Source organism: Thermobia domestica, chromosome 3 (genome assembly GCF_964235325.1).
Source record: "Thermobia domestica chromosome 3, izTheDome1.hap1.1, whole genome shotgun sequence".
In the NCBI taxonomy this organism is placed as follows: domain Eukaryota; kingdom Metazoa; phylum Arthropoda; class Insecta; order Zygentoma; family Lepismatidae; genus Thermobia; species Thermobia domestica.
Window position 1 is genome coordinate 123982885 of NC_137456.1, and position 22578 is coordinate 124005462.

The window sequence follows — 22578 nt, forward strand, 5'->3', positions numbered from 1 at the left end:
TTTTTTAGAACAACTGAGTTATGCCATATTGTCAGGTTATTAATGAAATATTAATTTGTGAAATATAATCAAAATATCCTGATTCTTTCATTTTCTATTTTATTTTAATTTTTTTTTATTTTTTATATTTTTTTTACAAAATCATCTGAAAAGTGCTTCTCAGATTTCCTCCTCTCTGGTGAGACGGAGACGAACAGCAAAACTGAGAAGCCTGGTAATATAATGTATTTCCTCAACTTCGATGTGTAAGCCTATTTCAGTACAGCGTATTGTAGTTCGAAGAAGATCATGGCATCTATGAATGACAGGAGTAAGCCTAAAATTGTTGACTAAAAAGATTGTATTGTTGGGTATAGGCCCGCTTTTACAAACGAGCACACTGGGCACGTTCCTCACGAGCGTAATGCTGAAAGAATTACAAATAATCCTTAACCTAAAAACAAAATGTTTAAATAACTAAAGTTAAAATAAAAGGCGATAAATACAGGTGCACCTTTTATTGTACTATCAGTAGCAACAGCCAAGTGCAAATTGGTCTGGCTCTATACATAAGGTGACCATAATTTTAACAGCTCAAAACGGTACGATTAAAAATTTAAAAAAAAAAGTAGTAGTAGACCACCAGGGGTGCCCACAAGGGGGGGCTATGACGCAAACTGCGTCATTGAAATTTTGAGGGGGGGTTAAAAATCTATATAAATATGTTTGATGGGGGGGGGGTAAAATTAATCGAAAAGAAGATTTTTTTCATGGAAGAACACCTACGGATAGACAATTGGGGGGGTGCGTCATGGACATAAGGGGGGGTGGGCACCACTGGTAGACCACTGTATATATATATATACAGGATGTTCCAAAACAACACCGACAACGTTTGGGAGGTGATTCCTGACATCAAAATAAGACAAAAAGTATAGACCAACTTGGGTGCACAAATGCTTCCTTTCGGAGTTACAGACTGTTGAAATCATGAAAAATTGAACTTCAAATATCCATAGCTCCAAAACTATGGGACCTATCGCAGTCGGGTCAAGATTTTACTTAGGAACTAATATGTGCCCTATACAAATATCCATGTTTGAGAATCCTGCGGTACTTCTGCAACAATTTTTATAGAGGTAGTTGGTGAGTACTTCAAATTATATGCCCGTAACCAAACTCTTTCTATAAAAACTATTACGGAAGTACCACAGGATTTTGAAACATGGATGTTTGGATAGGGCATATAGTAGTTCCTAAGTGAAGTCTTAATCCGACTACGGTAGGTCTCGTAGTTTTGGAGCTATGGATATTTGAATTTCAATTTTTCATGATTTCGGCAACCTGTAACTCAGAAAGGAAGCATTTGTGCACCCAAGTTGGTCTATACTTTTTGACTTATTTTGATGTCAGGAATCACCTCCCAAACGTGTCGGTGTTGTTTTGAAATACCCTATATATATTCTGGAAACAGACATACTCATATATATATATCTCCAAACAGAAGGGTCTATTTAGTGGAAACGAATCTTTTCACTAAATTCGAAGTGTAAACGAAAGCGACAGTAAAAACCATAAATCATATTCGTATGCAAGATTTCCGACTAACAACAACTTGAAACTAGTTACACTACATAGGAATAAAATTATATAATAAACTACCAAAATCTGTGAAACAAATACCAAATTTGGATTTAAAATTCATTTCAAATTATTGTAATATTATCACCTATTTTGTAGCATACATGAGTAGTTTAATCAGTATATATATCAGTATACTTTTGATAAAGTGGATACTTTCAAATATTTAGGATCAATATTAACAGACGAAAATCATATTCACGAAGAAATTAAATGTCGACTAAAAGCAGGGAATTCGTGTTACTATTCGGTTCAAAATCTCTTGTCGTCGCGAATTCTGTCGAGGAATTTGAAGCTTAAAATATATAAAACGATAATCATGCCTGTTGTTCTGTATGGTTGCGAAACATGGTCGCTTACTCTGAGGGAAGAACATAGACTGAAAGTATTTGAGAACAGGATCCTGAGAAGAATATTCGGACCCAAGAGGAACGAGAATGGGGAATGGCGGAAGCTTCATAACGAGGAACTACATAGTTTATACGGTTTACCCAACATTGTTAGGGTCGTCAAGTCTAGGAGGCTTAGGTGGGCAGGTCATGTAGCTAGAATGGAAGAAAGTAGAAACGCTTTGAAAGTCTTGACTGGAAGACCAATCGGAAAACGACCATTAGGAAGACCTAGGCGCAGATGGGAGGATAATATTAAGATGGATCTCGCAGAGATAGGAATACAAAGTAGAAACTGGATCCAATTAGCTAAGGATAGAAGTCAGTGGAGAGCTTTTGTGAACGCGGCACTGAACCTCCGGGTTCCATAGGCCATAGAGTTATATATATATATATATATATATATATATATATATATATATATATATATATATATATATATATATATATATATATATATATATATATATATATATGAGAAAAATTAAAATTTACTTCTGTGTCGAGTAAATATAGGCTATATTACGTACAAACAGCAGTTATTGAAAGGTTTTGTATCGCGTGACGAAGATGTGAACTCAAGGGTTCGTAAGACGGATAATTAATTGAATACATGAATTACTCCAATCGTACTTGCTTCAAGTTCCTATTGTATTCAGTAAGTCAGGTTTATTAACTTGGGAGGTCCAATGTTGCCATCTCATCAAGATGCTCATTATGAGGGCGGGATGAGCCAATTAATTCCGAGTGTACTAAGCATAAATTATTATCAGAGTGTAGGAATAGCCATAACTAAGAATCACTAATTTTAAATTATCCGCGTGTTGACCTTCGTCTACAAGTCTAGAAACAAATATAGAATTCCTGTTTTCGCACTTAGGCCTAAATTGCACAACAGATTGCTTGGTACGCACACGATCCTCAGGGAAAAAAAAAAAAAACTACTGTAGACAACGAACACCTTGCGTTTTACTGACTTTTTCAGTGTTGCCAACACGCAATCAATACCCTCGCCGCCAGGTGCCAAACAACCAGCATTTCTCGCCATACCCGTAAGGTCGGGGATTGTTATTTACTCCTTTCACTTGCATAAAACGGGACAAATACTACTTTTCTTCATCTTCTGACGGGACGGACGGGACACGCCCCGAAAATGGGACTGTCCCGGTCAAAACGGGACATATGGTCGCCCTATCTATACGTAGCTACAATGGGGACAGTTTGATCTTCGGTGAGTAATGGGATTGTAATTCACCACAATAAGACACTCACGTGGCTCGTTCCTCCTTTAAAATTAGCACACTTTTGTTATTCCAAGGATTGAAAAATATCATGGTAGGCGAGGACGCTAGCTTACAGTGTCCCAGGATCCATTGCACAGTGTGATGGTAAACGCACTACTGGGTGGGTATTCACTTTTCTTGACGATGCGACAGTAGAATAGTAAGTTTCTGCAAATGTTGATAAGTCAATTTCTTGAACTTCATGGGACATTCTATTATACAGACTTACCACAATAGCTCCTGTAGTCATCAACGTTGCCAACTCTACGCACTGGCGGCACTGCTCCTGTGCACTAAATTTTGGAGGTAGTTCAAGTTCAGTTTTAAGTGTAGCAGTAACTATCTTGAAGTGCCCAGTTTTAGCCATTTGTTGGGCTAATTCGGACTTCAAACAAACAAAAAAAAGAAAGAAAGAAAGAAAAAAGAGAGAATGTTTAGATATTTGTTAATAATTACCTTACAAAATCACTAATAGCATTAATAATATAGACTCGAGAAGATGATCTTGACCATTCTTATACTACTGAATCTCCTAATGCTATTTACAATTTAGAGGAGAGTTTAATGCACGGAATGTAAAGCATAGATCCACCACATTACCAGGGGTTCGCTCCGACACAATTTCTAAGGGAGGAGTGATGCTCCGGAGCAGAATAAAAAAAAACTTTCTTTTTATTTCAGGGAAGATAATGTAAAAAGAATAATAATTAGGAAATTAAAAATGAATCAAAAGAATGCGATCTTGCACAAGTTTTGGGTTTCGGTTCCTCAGAATTTTTGAACGGCTCCTAAATCGAGTTTTTGTATTTTCTACGAAAAAAGCACATCATACTGAGTTAAGTGATAATTTGGGTTTGGCTACACTATATGTAGTTCTCCAGATATAAGGCCTACAAGAAAATTTTTGTTGACATATTGAATCTTTTTATCCATATATGACTTTTAACTTATAACAGACGTGTTCCAAGTTATGTTTTAAATATTTGTTCAAAGGTATTTATTTAGTTAGGGTACTAGCCTTCATTTTGTTCGTATCTACTGAACTCATTGTCTGCCCTCCTTCATTTTCTTTTCTTCTACATAAGCAGTCATTACCTCTTTCTTTAAAGGGTTTTCTTTCATGAAAAGCAAGCAGTACAGTCTCCAGTGAATTAGAAAAATTGTGACATGGTTATATATGTTGTGTATTGTTTCATTATACAATACTAAAACAAACGTTTATAATTTAATTTCTGTTTCGTGCTAATGCTTGAATTTTGTTTTTAGTTCTGTTACGGGCCATTTATTCACATATTACGTAACTCTATATCTTTTTTAAACCAATTTTACCCCCACACCGTATGTCACACTTCGCAACGCAAGGTTGAACCCTTTCTCCCCCTCTGTCACGTAACGCTTTTTGATTTTTGTTTTTCACCAATTTTCTTTATTTTGAGGGGTTATTAAATAAAAAAACACTAATTTTAATGGTAAGACTTTTTACAACAAAATGCGTGTTTTCTTAATAAAATTGTAGTTGTTTTTTTTTTCGACAACGAATCAAAATATTAGAAAATGGTAGTATCGTAATAATATTTTAAATCCATAAGGTTGTTTAATTAACTAGTCTTAATTCTTCGATGTTATACGAGGGTCACTACGAAAGTTTTGAGATACGCATTGTTGTGGCACAGTATTTGAATTCCAACAATTGCGTTCGGTAGTAGTATCCAGAGCGAAGAAGCGAAGCAAGTTTCAACTTGCCTCGCTTACAGTGTTGCCAGAACAGTCAGTTGGAAAAGCAGGAGATTCGAAGATAAAAAGCAGGAGAAAGCAGTAGACACATACAGTGGTAGCGTTTGAATATAAATCCAGGGGGCAATAAAATTTGCCATTACTAAGGAGGCAGTAGTCAAATCAAGCAGTCCAGAATTCATTTCCGATGAACCACGTTGAGCAAATGAAAGGGAAAAGTCCGGATTTATATTAATATTATTTGATACACACGTGTGTGAAGTAAAACGTAGCGAAAGAGCAAAGTGGAGTGGGAAAATGTCTTTTCATTCACGTAACGATAACATAGCTATATGGTACAGACCCACGTGATCGTGGCGTAGGACGATTTTTTGCTAACGATCGTGGAGAAATGATCTAAGCCACTCTTCCAACCCAAGTCCCAATCTAAACAACACTTACTTGTAAATCTTACAGAAAGTCATAAAAACGTTAACCATAATGCATATAGAAGATGACGATGCTCTGCAGAGCTTTGTGTATTATAACAGAGAAATTTCATCTTTTTATGAGAGGAAACATTGAAAATTATATATTCCTTCAATTATATTAATTCAAGGAATTAATAATAATATATTCCTTCAACTTCTCGAAGTAAGGAAAAAGCAGGAGATTGTTCACTTTTCATTTTCTTTCGCAGTAGATCAGTAGAACGTAGAAAAAGCAGGAAATCTCCTGCAAAATCAGTAGATCTGGCAACACTGCTCGCTTATCGGCGTGACCGTATCCCCTTCACTTGTTTGTTGATGTGAGCAGTATTCAGTTGTCTAGAATGAAGCTCGAAAGGGAACATTTTCGGGCAATGATCCTTTACGATTTCAAAAATGGTTTGAACGAGACATAAAGCCTTGCAGTTTGCAGGGGGCATTTGGGGACCTTGCTCCTTCCCGTGCTACAATTTTTTGGTTGGTTTGGTGAATTCAGAAGAGGCCGGACATCACTTAAAGATGAAGAGACAGCTGGACGTCCGGCAACAGCTGTGTCAGATGAAAACTGCCGCTGTGGAACAAATGATTCGAGAAAATCCTCGAACAACTTTCAAGGACGTTGAATCTACAGTGAACATTGGATCGCCAGCAGTAACAGAAATTCTTCATGATCATCTTCGGCTCAGGAAGGTTTCATCTCGTTGGATGCCTCACACTTTGGCTGAACAGCAGAAGCGCATGCGTGTGGAGTGGTGTGAAGAAATGCTTGCAAGATTTGATGGAGGCAATTCTCGACGCGTCTCTGACATTGTTACTGGTGAAGAGACTTGGATCTATCAATTTGACCCTGAAAATAAACGCCAGTCTACAGTTTGGATCTTTCCAGACGAAAATCCACCCACGAAAGTGAAGCGACCGCGAAGTGTGACGAAGGAGATGGTCGCAACTTTCTTCTCCAAATCTGGCCATGTTGAAACTGTTCCACTTGAAGAACAAAGGACTGTTACTGCTCAGTGGTACACCACTGTTTGCCTAACAGAAGTGTTTCAGAAGCTTCGGGAACGGCGTCCAAGAACTGGATTGCGTGGTATCCTGCTTCATCATGACAACGCGTCCGCACATACGGCCAACATCACAATTCAGTTTTTAGAATCTACGGAGGTCAAACTTATGACTCATCCGCCGTATAGCCCTGACCTGGCCCCGTGTGATTTTTCCTGTTCCCCAGGATCAAAGATCGCATGCAAGGGAAGAGATTTTGCAGCCCTGAAGAAGCTGTAGTGGCTTACGAGAATGAACTTTCAACACGTGAAGAAAAAGACTGGCAACACTGCTTCCAAAAGTGGTTTTCGAGGATTCAAAAGTTTGTACAGTGTAATGGTGAATACTTTGAGAATATGTAAGTGTTAAATTGATTTTAAGTATGTAAGTTATTTCACATCTCAAAACTTTCGTAGTGACCCTCGTAAATTGTCGTTCTTCCAAAGAGATTGCACTTGTTCTTTTAGATCACTACTGATTGGCAATGAGGAAATACTTCCTGAAGATGCAGGTGAAACAGGATCTAAAGAACTGACATCGATATCTTCTTCCGGGATCCAGGATGCGTCCTGTACTTGAAGTTCGCCAGTATCGACTATGCAAAGAAGTTCTCGTCCTCGTCGACCACGATTCGATGTGTCTACACACGTGGAGGAGCAGGGAAATCTCTTTGTGAACAAGCTTTTGAGCATCTTCTTTGGACTATCCTTTTCGAAATTCTTCTTGTTTTAAACCAGTGTCAGAATGCGAATAAACTTGATTTCTCCGGTTTTTAATATATTATTATACTCTGCAATTCGCGGATCATTCCGTCGCGGAAAACCTATTTCACGAAAAAGAGCTTCTTCTATTTCACATCCGAAACTTCTTAGAATAGAGCGGATAATCATTCAAATCAAAAGCTTTGAATCATATTCTCAGAAATAGCGATACAAGTGGGAACATGAGGGCATATTTAAGCGGTGGTTATGATCGCTAACAACTAACTCCAGAAAAGCATCGTGTGAACTAAATGCGATGCGGCGATAGCCACAAAACTGGGTATTATTGTATTGTAATATACGCATGGTTCGTCACCAGTCATAGTGGTGTCTAGTAGCGTCTTTGTGCATGATTCATTTTAAATAGGCTATATGTTCGCAATTTCCCAAAACAATAAAAATATTTATTTATTTATTTTTAAAAAAAAGAAATTGAATAAAACTATTTGTTTAAAAGATTGCATATAATCCTAGCAATAAAATATATTTAAAAACTTAAATTACAGAAATATAATTCCTCAATTGCTTTACTTTCCACTTTTTCGCAATAAAGAAATAAAATATTTAAAAAAAACAGTTAATATGAACAAGATTCTCATGTACTCATTTGCACATTAAACTTTATCAAATCAATTATAAAGTATTAGGGTGGGCCGAAAAATTTTTTTCAGATATTCAGGATTGAGTAGTTATCAAAAGTTGTGCATTGGTACGAAATGAAGCCATGTCAAATATGTTGATTTTAAAACAATATTTAACCGGGCCCCCGTGGCCCTAAAGTTCCTAATTTTTTGTTCAAATAAAATGGTTTTAGGTAATAATAACATTTTACCACACAATACTATTAATACATAAAACATGAAATACATGGTTTCAATATACGCAAATAACTACTAAGAGCTTAACTAACTTTCATAACTACCATATTAACACACGAAAAACCTTTGTGTTGAGCCCACCTCAGAACTCTCAAACTTTAAGAGAATATCATTTTTTCGCATCTGGATGCAAAATACATAACACTGGCTTTCCGAAGGCGGCGCTTACATTGCTGAATTCAAATAAACTAGAAACAATATGGCTGCGAGCCTCTCTTCCTGTATTGTCTTGACTTCGAATTAAGCATATGATTTTGAATTACAACTCAATATGCAAAACGATCATTAACCCCATTAAGAAATGAGATATACCCCATTAAGAGCCAAATTAAAGAAATTTAAGAACGGTGCTCAGAAGTTATGTGATATTTTCTCTTGCAAATGCTGCGATAGATTAACCTGTAAGTGTGGTCAATCAAATTATATACCGCTTTTGGAGTGGGAGCTCATATTAGATCAGAGAAATCAGAGACAAATGACGAGTTGCAATGTAGATAAAGCAGAAACCCATAGGCTCAAAAGAAAGCATGACACTCAGATCGATTATGATGCTGCGGTACCAATTACAAGAGGGTTACAATCGTTAGTCTCAATCCCGTACTTGGAACATACATTAAGCGCTTCCACCCCGAATTCAGACGATGAAGAGTTCGCATGGAGCTATCGTTTAGAGAATAAAATCTAAAGTAAACCTAAATAAACAATAGTGAGCCCTAAACAAATGAGTGCCGCAAAAGATTTAACAGATATATCGAATAGGTCGGCTGCTAAAATTGTATCCGCTATTTTAGAAGATATGAATTTATTGAACAAAACTAACTAAGACAAGGTAGTAGATAAAAACAAAATCCGTACGAAACTAGCAAAAAAGAAAAAGAAAAAAGAAACCGTCTACAGTGTAAAGCTACTAATTTTAAGGGTCTCTATTTTGATAGCTGAAAATACCAAACTATAGATCTAATTGACAATTGCAATAGACAAAGCACTGAAGAATATGTCAGAAGTAATAATAGTAACGAAACCTCCAATTTCGGCTAACGTATCAATAGAAGAACCAACCGAAATGATTGTGGAAAAGAGGAGGTTTCAGTTTGTCACGTTCCCCTTCCACACGCAGGCTTTGGAGAAGTGTCTAAAGGTAGTAACAGAATCTTCTTCAGAAGTATGCGGTAGTGTTGCACGAGACGGTTATATTCGCGCAAAACTGGAAGCACGAAAGTATCTACCAAGCTTCGGACATAAATCTCAATATTTTGTTCCAAGGAGGGTGGTGGGAGGAACTCGCTGTGTAGCCATCTCCACGTGGTGAGTTCTGCGCTGGTTTGGTGTTTGTTGGTCAAGTTTTCAACCTTACCTTATGTATTTGTGTCCGTACTATTATATCTACTAAACACCAATCAGGCGAAGAGCTGCACATCAGATCAGAACATTTAAAATCCTGGGGTCAAGTTAAAGTATTAGGAATCTTAACCAATTTTTCATACATACTTAAAATAATGGTATATATATTTAAAAAAAATAACAACACTTTTCGGACCCGCAGGGCCTGTTGAAATATTTTTATCTGTCTCTGTTTTGGGGAAGAAACATAGCATTATACAACTTTTGCACGGTACTCAAACTTAATTTTCTGAAAACAAATATTTCAATAATATTTTCACTACTCACAACCATATTTTTTCAGCATTAACATTCTTTTGGGCTCCCGGGGCGCGGTTAAATATCTTTTTATCCGGCTCTGTTTTGGTGAGGAAACATGACATTATAAATTTTGCACGGTACTCAAACTTAACTTTCTAAAAAAAATATATTTCAATAATATTTTCACTATTCACAACTATTTTCTTTTCAAAATTAACGTTCTTTGGGGCCCCCGGGGCCCGGTTAAATATCTTTTATTCCGGCTCTGTTTTGGTGAGGAAACATAATATAACATTATACAACTTTTGCACGGTACTGAAACTTAACTTTCTAAAAGTATATTTTAATAATATTTTCATTGCTGGCTACTTTTTTTTTTTCGAAATTACCGTTCTTTCGAGCCCCCGGGGCCCGGTTAAATATCTTTTTATCCGGCTCTATTTTGGTGAAGAAACATAACGTAATATTATACAATTTTTGCATGGTACTCAAACTTAACTTTCTAAAAAATATATTTTAATGTTTTCATTGCTGGCTACTTTTTTTTTCAAAATTAACGTTCTTTGGGGCCCCTGGGCCCCGGTTAAATATCTTTTAATCCTGCTCTGTTTTGGTGAGGAAACATAACATAACATTATACAACTTTTGCACGGTACTCAATCTTAATTTTCTAAAAAAAAAAAAAAAAATTTCGGCCGTTTTCGGCCCACCCTAATATATATATATATATATGTAGATAGATAGATAGATAGATAGATAGATAGATAGATAGATAGATAGATAGATAGATAGATAGATATGTGTGTGTGCGTGTGTGTTTGTACACGTGGTCTATTTTTGTAAACAGCAATGTGTGCGTTTTATTTATAAACAAAACCACGTGTTCTTTTACTGTAACTACTACAAGAAGCAGACGACAGGAATTACCACCATCATTAGGTCATGTGACAGAAGAGGAATACTAGTGCCACCATTGTATAAAACACCATGTAACGTCTCCATGGACATCAGTTTTGGCTGATCAAATCTTCTTTCTTAGCTTGTCTGGAGTTCTGAGAGAACTAACCTAACAAAAGCATCTTAGCTTGTCTGGAGCTCTGAGGTCTCTTGCCCACTTAACTTGCCTGGAGCTCTGTTGAGGCTCAACTACTCTCTTTGCTTACCTGGAGCTCTGAAAAAATTAACTGTAACTTTCCCTAGCTTGCTTGAAACTGTGTTTTTTCTGCCACCTAGCTTACCTAAGCTCTTCAAGACACAAACCTCTCTATGCTTACTTCGAGCACTGAGAATTCCTAAACTACTTCCACTTAGCTTGTCTAGAGCTTTGTGGGAATCCTTCCCTTGGCTGCCTGGTTCTAGGAACACCTATTTACCCAAACTTCATATAGAACTTTGTATTGGTCTTAAGACCACAGTTATGGTGATTTTGTGTTATATTGTATATAACAAATATTTTATAATAAAAGGTTGCAGGAGAAAAGTAAATCCTGTGTGCTATATTGCTCTACCTACGACCTTAGCAAGGTAATTTTAACACACACACACACACGCATATATATATATATATATATATATATATATATATATATATATATATATATATATATATATATATATATATATATATATATATAATGTAAGTCTCCTGTGATCGGAATTCATACTCTGTTGGTGTAATTAAATAATCTCAAACACATCAAAATCGTACAACCCACTGGTCTGGTGGCTAGCGCGCGCTCCTTTGGTGTACGCGGAAATGCGTTCTATTCCCTGTGTCGATAACGTACTGCAAGAAGAAAAATAAATTTACCCTATTTGTATTTCCTTTCGTTCTTTTTATCGTTCATTCTGCATACCTTAAAGTTAGTATTAATCGCTAGTACAGGGTGTCCAATGCAACCCGGAGTTTGTGATAGTAGAACTTTTGAACCGGAAGTGGTACACAAACAATGGTTATACCAATACGAAGCCTTGTTCTTGTATAAATTTTTAAACTAGGAAGCAACGATTGAAGTACACTAGGAACCACACAGTGTCGCCAGATGTAACCGAAGTTGTAATTTTTTTTTTTTTTTTTTTTTTTTTTTTTTTTTTTTTTACAAGTCACGTAAATGACTTTGATGTTCTATCGTTAATTTTCAGTTTGTATAGTTGGAGTAGCTTGGAAACTATGGAGTGGAAAATATAATTTTTCATTCCACCAATAACTAACCCACCCAACACAAGTACATACAGATCATGTGTAAAGAATGTTCCTCGAGGTACATTGGAATGTACATGATAGGTACGTGAATAGAGCAATCATGTGAAATACACATGTAAGGAATAAGGTTACTTCCGCCCAAAAGTACGTGCATGACACATACCGAGGAATGTATCTATTATGTGTATATCACGTACCGTGTATGTACTTGACACATTTACTTGGCATTGGCATGTGCCAGGAATGTACTAGGCATGTCAGTAATGTTCCTTAGGGCAGTGCTATGCAACTGGGGGTGCGAGTACTTAAATACTAAAACCTTAACGCTTCATTTTTACGTTCGAATTTAGAAGCTTGTACTTTTAAAAAAAGCCAAGCAACTAACTCTGTAAATACATGCTCTCCTCCGGCATCTGTGTGGCAATTTAACTATCTATTAAAATACTACAGTAACATTTACGAGCGACCGAGCTCTAACCTATAATCTTAGCATTCAAACCTTTGATTTACGGTTATTTGTGATTTCACGTTTATAACAAAGACAAATATTTTTAAAAGAGTGTAGTTTAAATAAATTACTGAAATAAATATTTTTCACAAAGTTTATCCTTTTAAATTATTGTTCAAAGGCCTTTGCCTTTAGTAAGCCTTCCCCGAAATACATGCAAATGAGTTGTGCTGCCATCTTTGGAGCTCTTTTAAAATACACATATATGTTTCTCGACAATGAGATCTCAGAAACTACAGGCTCTAGAAAGATGACGTTTTCACTGATCGATTGCAAATTTCATGTAGATTGTCCAGTTCTAATTGAATATTTAAAAAACATGGGCACTATTTCTTTAGTACATTTTTACGGGTACATTGGAAGTGTTGAACTTTCAAAAAAATAAAATAAAACATCACATCCTAATCATTACACATTCCAACACCACACTGTTGTATATAGCGGTTGTATATGTCTCCGGCATTTGTTTCATAGCCAAATAATAATGGAAAAGGAAGGATAACCATTTCTCCAGTCTAAGATGAACTTTTTTGGGGAGTGTTTTTCCCAATAAGCACCATATATAACTGACAATATATTAATTTTGTATGTAATGTATTTGCTTATTACATACTGCATGCAAGAAGAAAGAAAACACTGCAGAAAATTGCAAAATGACACACACAATATATTACAATGTGGCTAAACTCAGAAAGTGGCTATAGAAGTGAAAAGCATATGGCTAAAAAGCCACTATTGGCTCTTTGGAAATTATGTGACTAACGACGTTCTCAAAATGGCCAGATCTCGTCACAAAGTGGCTAAATTGGCAACCCTAGTCGCAATACGAAGCAACTTACGCACAACCATGCCATGGTACATGGGGTATGTGCCATTCACATTCCTCACATTCCAGTGAAGCATGTAAAAGTACCTTTCAAGTGTCAGAAATTCCTCGAAAGGCACGTACCTAGCGACACGTGCTATGCATATGAAATGTACATTTTTCAAGTACCAGGTACGTAAACGGTACATATGGAACTTAAATGGCACGTTCCTAGAATGTACCTGGTTGGGTGGGAATCGGATGAGGCCTCTGTAAGGGGTTACAAGGGAAAACGTAGTTTTCATAAATTAACATTCTGACTTGGCAACAGTGCTGATGTTTCAGTGCATCAAAAGCTGTGTTAAGGATCTGGCTATATTATGCAATTACTGAAAACAATTAAAAAGAAACTTTGAAATTATCATGATAAAACTTTTACTTACATGCACCCGGCAACATTGCTATTCATCACGTACTGAATTGTCAGTTCTACGCAGATTCTGGAAGTGCCCCCATTTTGATTCAATTGATACATGTTGATCCGTTTCTCTCGCGATCCGGACTACCTTTTCAAAAGTGCCCCAAAGGTTTCTGTTCGATGTTCCTTCCGGGTTGATATCCTAGGTCGCTGACTGTCTTTTGTCTTGATGTGCGTGCTCATAGATTAACCAAGGTGGGGTGATGATAGGAATGCTGACAGGAAAACAATCTGTTGTTTTTATTGATTGAGAAATTACAAGTGTAAGAAAGAAATGACGGACAGCAAGAAAACTTCCTGGTAGGAAAAGCAAATGAACTAAGAAAAAAAATCGAAAAGTGATTCAACATTAAATGAACGATTATGCTTTTCACTGTAATGAGTTTTAAAATAAAATGCCACATAGTTCGAAATAAAATGTTTCGTTATGTGTCCAAATACACATATCTTCACAATATTAACTAGATTTCCAGGGGTCGACCGACCCCTTCGACCCCCCTGCCGACACCCATGTTCTGGAGAACCAACCAGGAAACCAGATATATACATCAACTCAAGGGGGTCCATTGTTACGCCTTTTGACAAAAAAAAATTAAGTTTCAACTGTTATTCTTCAACATAACTTCCTGATTGGGCTTACAAATACGCTCCTCCACTGTAGCATATTCTCTTATTAGGAGGCCACAAAATTACCCTCCTTCGCCGATGCCCCGAAGGGATTTGTTAACGGCATTGAGTACGGTATGTTATATGAAATGCCGTTATGACATACTGCAATACCTTTCCTTCCATTTATATTCATATCAGCTCTTCTCATAGTGTTATGGCACGTGTAAATGTATAACAGTTTTTCAAAACCGAAAAATCGATTTGAGTTTTTGAAATCGAAAAACCTGTTTCTGTTTTCAACACCAAAAATTACTTTTACTTTTTGAAACCGAAAATCGATTTTCATATATTCGATTTTTCAAAAACAGAAAACCGGAAATGTCATGACATATGAACAGTATTAGTACCTGCCCAACATAAGAGCTTTTCTTGTTCTTTTAACTCCTGCTTGATGTGTCAGTAATGATTTTCAGGAAAGAAACACACGTCTTACAGTTAGATTTAAAGATTATATTTGCCCTATCAGCTATATACTATGAGGTGGCGGCTCTACCAATATTCTAGAGCACTGTATATTAAGAACGTAAAAGCGTATAACGTTAAAAATAAAAAAAAAAAAAATAAAATACTACATTGAGGATAAGAAAGAATAGAGGATGGAAAAGTTATCACTATTAGAAATAGGGAAAAAATGTAAACCGGTAGAATCAATTTTGCCCACAGGCTGGTTTTAAGTCACAGATTGCGCTCATGAAATTTTGAGAAGGCGTATAATCTTTCGTTGAAAATGATACAATCGAACTTTTATATCGTAATGAACGGCAGAAAGTTCCGAAATTGAATAAAATTGCACCTACGAAGCAAGTTACCTTGGATTGTAACAACCAACTCTGGTGTTAGCCAATGTTGAGACTGGGAATGGTAATCGCGTCGCAGATTACTAAAAATCATTAAAAAAAAAAAAAAAAAAAAAAAAAAGCTAACAATTTTTCTTTTGCCTGGTTTTCGTAAGTGAAAAGAGATAATGAAATGTACCTTAGCACAATAATAGATAATGTTATTCTACACCCGAAAATACGAATCAAAAGAATTTTCAGTGTTGGCATTCATAGAAATTACAGTGTGACCAGAATTTGAATTACCTAGAAATCTAAGTTAAGGCAGAAAAGTGGATAGAAAAATGAACTCAACGGTAATTAACGACTTATCAGGTTGTCTTGGTTCCTTGTTAACTACTTTTTAAATTGTATTTTTATTTATTTTGTTCTGTTTATTACAAAATTATTTATTTTGTACTGTTTATTACAAAAGAAATACAGATATTATTTCACGGACGATGGTCATAAGAACGAGATCATCAGGACGCTGGCGATGGTCATCAGCACGAGGACCTTCGTACCCGACCTGTCTCCGTCGAAAAGGGATGTATGATAACCCTGTCTACTATAATACGAGTAAAAATAAGAGATATAAAAGTCCATGGTGGAAGAGCTAGACTAAAATAAAATGTATTGTTTTTGGAAGCTTATACTCGCATTTAAAGGATCACATTCGATTCAATGTCATGTAATCTTCCAGTATCTTTATTCTCCCATTATCTCCCGCTCCGTATATCCATGCCGCTAGCAATTCCATCACCATGCACTTTCATTTATCTCCTTTAAACAAAAGGGTATAACTGACATAACTATGGGACTTCTAAGACGGTCATTTACCATTATGGAAGGAGTTCATTCATCAAACGTTCCTTAACGCTCTAAAAAAAATCATTTGAAATTATACATCTTCCAAAGAGTGGTTATTATACAGTCTTAAGGTCATAGGAAATTCAGTACTGTAACTGGTTCTTCAAAACCAAGTTCCAATTTTACGTGCGATATGTGATGCTAATGAAAATGAAGAGCTAAAGTGAAATCGATACTAATTAAAGATTAGAATAATAAATATATGAGCAATCATTTCTTTTTAAAAAATCAGAATGATATTGATTTTCTCGTCTTGCTGCGTATATCTTCTGTGCGATATTTTCCTCACTACTTTTCAAAAACAATAATTTGGTTTTGATTGTCTCAAAAGAAAAAATCTAAAGAATTGAACTCAGGCTCTTATTCATAATTTCAATGCTTATTGTAAAAATACTTGATGTAAGTGTTGAATAATTTCAGTCGCTTTTTCTGAAAATCGTGAATGCCTCAGCGTTACAGTGCAAGGAAATGCAAGTCAGCTTTGAATGCTACAATTAGTTTATGGATCATAAAGACAAATTTTACACTTAGGAATTTAGACTTGAAGCTAAGATAATTGTTTTCCTTTGAAAAACCAACGAGTTCACAAGAAAATGCTCGTTTGTACCTGTTCTTCATTCGTTACACAGTGGCATTTACTATTACCAAACTAGGGAATATCATAAATAGATTACTGCAGTTATAGAAATTTAGTGTTCAGGTTTTCCCTTTCGGATTGTATCCAAAGCTGGTCAGAAAAAGAAATCTCAAGAATGCGCTTGTGTGGATTATTCTTCAATTATTCATTGTTACAGCTCCAGTGATCCAAGCAAATAATTGAAAAACAGAGGAGGAATATCTACCTAGCTGTATCAAGCTATAAATACTGTAACTTCTTGTATTTTTTAAAATAATAATAATAATTAGTAAACCTACTTTTAATCGTCTCTGTAGGACTTACAATAGAAATAATACTTTTCAGAGGAATTTGGTTCATTTTGAAATAGAAATGAAAAATATTATATAAAAAATATTAATTCAATAAAAGTTTTAGGTTTGTAGACAGTACAAACAAGACTAAGGCTTTAATTCTGATAGGAGGGTGACCACTGGAACAAGTAGAGGGACCAACGCTCCCCAGATGACAGTTCGTATACTAAACAATCAATTGCTTGATGCAGATATACGTTCCAGCTTCCCTCTTGCACTCTTTCCCTGACAACTGCTCATCATTGAGGATGTATTTCGCGGTGTCAGGGGAGATTTCACTTTCTAGGCGAAAGAAAGTGATGCTATTCTCAGAGATGAGAGTAATTTTTATCTCGGAGCATAGTATGTACCCGTAAACGTTCAGCTCAGTGGAACGATCCATTGTATCTTCGCGTTTACAATATAGGGCCCATATCTGGCATTCTGTTATTGAGGACAATAAACTAAACGTTCTGGTTGCCTCTTATCTTCGTTCAGAGCAGCATGACTAATGCGTCGTGCATTACGTCCTTAATCCTGTACGTCTTTAACTGAACAGTTTGAAGGGTCCCATCTTCCAGCAGGAAAATGTGTGCACCACACTGTCAGGGCATCTCAGTTTGTTCTACTCGGTGTACATTTTCTTTGATGGCCTGCTAGGTCTCTGAACTCTATCCCCATTGAACAGGTGTGGGGAATGATGGGACGCTCCCTCACCACCAGTGCTACCAGCCAGGTTCTGGCAAAATCCATAACAAATCAACGCTAAGATCTACGACGAGAGTAGGAGATTATACCGACATAGAAATTCAGTATCCATATATCCGGCCACCTGCCGGTATAACTGCTTCTGTGGTCATTCAGCATGATTACAGCAGTTTTTGGTAGGTATAGACTAGATCATGTTCATAGCATTGGTCTTAATCTAACGCCACCACATTTTCATTCCCCTTGCGTTGTTGGCACTAACTTAAACCAACATAAGCGTCATTGTCTTAATAACCCTGTTCCATCTCAGAGAAAACCGAAATTTCCATCACTTTGCAAGCCATTGTCGATTTAACTGAAATCAGGTGCGATGGAAGAAAAACTGATGGATAGTGAGTAGGAGATAATTGGTTCACGGAAAAGGTTCAATTTACTGATCTCTCCAATAGGATGCGTTTTCAACGGATCCAGAGTTCCTGGAAGAACTGAAACACTGATCTCTGAGTACCGATACTCATCCGCTATATCTACTTCCTGAAAACTCATTTTTAGCCAACGCAACTTTCTATTTTAGCTTACTTCTTACCCTACAGATTTGATAAACATATGAATGGTCTTTGCTTTTGGTGGTGTAGCTGTGTTGAATGCCCTACACTCTCGATATATGAGACTAATTCCTGGTTGCGAGCTATGCTGTGCGAGCTCTATTTCCTCACCTGATCACCATCTGTTCGTTGTATACTCCTTGATCTGAAGTCTTGACAGCAGTTGATCTGATTCAGCTGTTGCAATAAACTTAAACCACCTGTGCTGATTCTCGGAATCTGGACGTGTACCATTTCCTGTGGAGCTTCATCCGAACTGACGATCGTGGCCATCAGGTAACTGTACTGTATTGTACTGTCATTTTTCTACTGTACTGTACCAGGTATTTATATTGACCTCTACCTGTAGCATTTTCCTTGAGACTTTCTTGACATTCAGAGTGTGTCCAAGTCTCTGTCAGTGATCATTTTCCTGTGATTTTGATCTGAATATTACTAAATCCACCTCACCTTCCACTTTTCAACTTGAAGCGTGATGATTAGAAAATATTTCGGGAATGTAGTGAGTTTAATTCTCTTTACACTGTGCCCGCATGTACTGCTGTAGGTTTCTTCAAGCAGATCTTCATCGACGCTGAGTGTGGTTCTGTTTCAGAACACAGTCACTCAGCAATAGAGCGTTCACCAGAACGTGAGACCTGATTTTGATCCTAGGACAAGTGAGTTTGCGATTAACATAATCGTGTCAGTGGATTTTCTCGGATTCTCCCGTTTCCTCCCGTGTTCTCAAACCACCAACTCTTTCATAATTACTCATTTTAGTTAATCGTCTGTCTCCTTTAGTCTAAACAGTAAAACATTAAACTAGAAATTAACTCTCACCTCATTTTCAACCTTTTTGAAAAGAGATTTCTGTCAAGTTTATAATAGCCCGCACCGTTGCTATCCTTAAGCAAACAGCACAAATTACACTCCATTAATTTTAACAGAACGGATCCCAACTTCTCCAACTCTAAGCCAATCCGACTCTACTGTATCTTACTTATCCCTACCCTATCCTACTTTACTATACCCTTTTAAAGTGGTCCTACTTATGGATGCGCAGCTGGGGCATGTATTGTAAAAGTCACCCCTGGATTATTTTTTTGAGTAGCTGAATAATGTGTGGAAACTTCTTAAAGAGTATGAATATTGGGAGACTTCTAAAAATATAATCCTTACGCTGAAATCGGGTTAAGTTCTAAGGTTGGTCATCCGTTTCTAGCAAAATTTTGAAAATTTACCGGGAATAAATAAATAATTTGCTTGTTTGTGTGCTTGATAATGTATAAGAAAAGCAAAAGTTGTGTTTATTTTCTTATATTAAACGTTCATAAACATGGAACTATCTTTCAAGCGGAGGGAACTACTTGGCGCAAGGCTAATTTATGGTAGGATTATGGGAATGTAATGAGTATTTATTTTGTAAACATGGTTGGTGATAATCAGGAAAATCTATTAAAAGTAAGTAAAAGTCATGGCTTAATATATCTCCTAAATTGTAGGAAATGCAGTAGGCAAATAACTGTAAACAAACGTACTCAAAGTAACTTTTCATTGTAACGGTAACATAACCAACATGGCGACAAGGTTCTAGAACACAGGTCCCCCTTCTCATTTAGCTGTACCTTTGGCGTTGGAGACACGGGTTCGATTGTCGGTGGGAGCTCATGTGGTTCGGATTCCACGTTAATCAGTAGGTCCACGTCTCATATAGCCTCGCTGCTGAACGGGACGTTAAACTCAAAATCAACTCAACTCATTTCGCTGTAATAAAGACAAAAAACAACGTACCCTACGGGACTCTAACCCGCCTTCACGCGCTAGCGCTCGCTTGGCAATACTACGTGAATTAAAAATTAAAGTTTGGTACAATTAAAGAAACGAAAAATTAAAGAAACGAACCAATTATTACGCTTTTCTCCAATAACTAGGCGGACGACCAACTTCGGAATAAATGTCCTGAAATCTATTATTGTATTTGATAGGCCTACTTCCATTTTTATTTTCATAATAGCATTGTTTCGTCACTCACTAGAATGAGTAGAAACCTGAAGAGGGTAGGTGAGCGAAGGTAGGTGCTTAATTACGTGTGGGACAAGTATTTTTTAAGTGTGTGTGCCTTTGGAATACCTTAAGAATGTGAATATGAAGTGTTTAATTGTACAGTTTGCAGTGATTATTTCACGAAAGATTACATGACAACATCGCTCACACTATGTCATTTCTATATTTTAGGTAGAAGTATACAGCCTTGTCTTACAGCCTTCAATCTTGTTTTTTTTAAATCTAATGTGAACTTTCATCTTCAATCTGACATTTAAAAAAAATCTAATATGAACGTTTATTTAATCTATTCATACCGGTTCTTGTTTAGAACGTGAAGCCCCCATGATTCCTTTTTTAAAAATTCCACACGAATAATATAATGTTCCACTAAATCACGTTAAATTATTAAGAATTTCGTCTTGGTTCACTTTTATTGTTCTGTCTATAAAACAAAAGAAAAGCTTTATCTTTTCATTTTATCTTTGTGGTATGTATCGAAATTCGTAGACATTCTCTGCCCAATTTATTAAGAGAATTATTTTACTATTTATTGCTTATTAAACATGATCACACTTTCCGATCATGTAGTAGGTATTTATCTAACTATCCTCTTACTCGAGCTAAGTGATGGAAAATATTAAAAACACTAAAAACATACTAAAAACAGTCACCAATCTGTGCTATCACTGCTACGTAGTCATTACAAGCAAAAGTTAGCTTAGTAGGATAGGATAGGTTATGGTTTCAGGTTTGGTGCAGATTTTGTTGTACGGATCCATACATAAATTCATTACACACACACACACACACACACATATATATATATATATATATATATATATATATATATATATGCCGAAAAAATGAACTTCAAAGGTCCATAGCTCTAAAACTATGGGACTAGATTTTACCTAGTCGGGTCTAGATTTTACCTAGAAACTAATATTGCGCTATCCAAAAATACATGTTTCAGAATCGTAAGGTACTCACGCAACAATTTTTATACAGGGAGTTTGGCTACGTGCATATAATTTGAAGTACTCACCAACTACCTCTATAAACACCGTTGCGGAAGTCCCGCTGAATTCTGAAACTTAGATATTTGGATACGGCACATACCAATTCCTAAGTGAAGTCTTGACCCAACTACGTTAAGTCCCATAGTTTTAGAGCTATGGAAATTTAAAGTTCATTTTTTCATGTTTTCGACAGCCTGTAACTCCGAAAGGAAGAATTTGTGCACCCAGGTTGGTCTATACTTTCTGTCCTATCTTGGTGTTAGGAATCACTTCTCAAAAGTTGTCGGTGTTGTTATGAAACACACGCACGCACACACACAAACACACACACACACACACACACATATATATATATATATATATATATATATATATATATATATATATATATATATATATATATATATATAAACGTATCCTTTTTCTGTAAAACTACTCTACCTCTTGCAGTGTGGACATGCATTCCTCGGTGCAGATTCACTTTCGAGGAATTTCAGCGTGCGTATGCTATAAAAGCTATTGTGCATAAGCACTAATCAACTTCTGCTAGGCCGACACTAAAAAGCACACGAATGCTATCTAACCGAATCAGACCGTGACCGGAGCAGGATGTAAAGGGGTAGAGTCAAAGCTATCTAACCGAGTCAGACCGTGACCGGAGCAGGATGTAAAGGGGTAGAGGCAAAGAGGCTGACTTTTGGAAATGGTAAGAGAGTGATATGTACGGCTGAAGGCCGACACAATTTGCATAAGAAAATCAGATACAAATGAGTAATTATCTTAAACAAATATGCAAATGAAATAAAGTATTTAAATAAATTTGGTAGAACAAAATGAAAGCGGTATAGCAAAACGATAAGTTAATAATCTGAAAAAAAAATTAAGTTACTTTACGTTAATTGAAGGCAATGAGACTCTTGATTTCAGGCACTATGTGGTTTTAGTTCAGGGTTTGTGTACCAATAATACCACTTACAAAACTAACACGTATGTCAGCTGTAATCATGCCGTGATGAGTTTCTACGTCTCCAGGCAGCTGCAAAGAAAACATATTACAGAGAATTTTGCAACATACCTGCGAGTAAATCCTGGTGAAGAATGTAACACA

General features: G+C 36.3%; 1 protein-coding gene across 2 annotated transcripts in view; it reads right to left on the reverse strand.

The window, feature by feature from the left end:
- Positions 1–22578, reverse strand: part of LOC145680699 (CD63 antigen-like) — a 317291-nt gene that overhangs the window by 254034 nt on the left and 40679 nt on the right. Inside the window, exons 1-2 of one of the 2 annotated variants that reach the window (XM_081751614.1) lie at positions 20766–20904; positions 3522–3677 (exon numbers count right to left, since the gene is read on the reverse strand). The exons of the other annotated variant lie outside the window; for it this stretch is intronic. Coding sequence (XP_081607740.1) covers positions 3522–3677; positions 20766–20795 — 186 coding nt within the window. The 5' untranslated portion in view covers positions 20796–20904. Of the gene's footprint in view, positions 1–3521; positions 3678–20765; positions 20905–22578 lie in introns of those variants that run through there. 2 annotated transcript variants of the gene reach the window in all.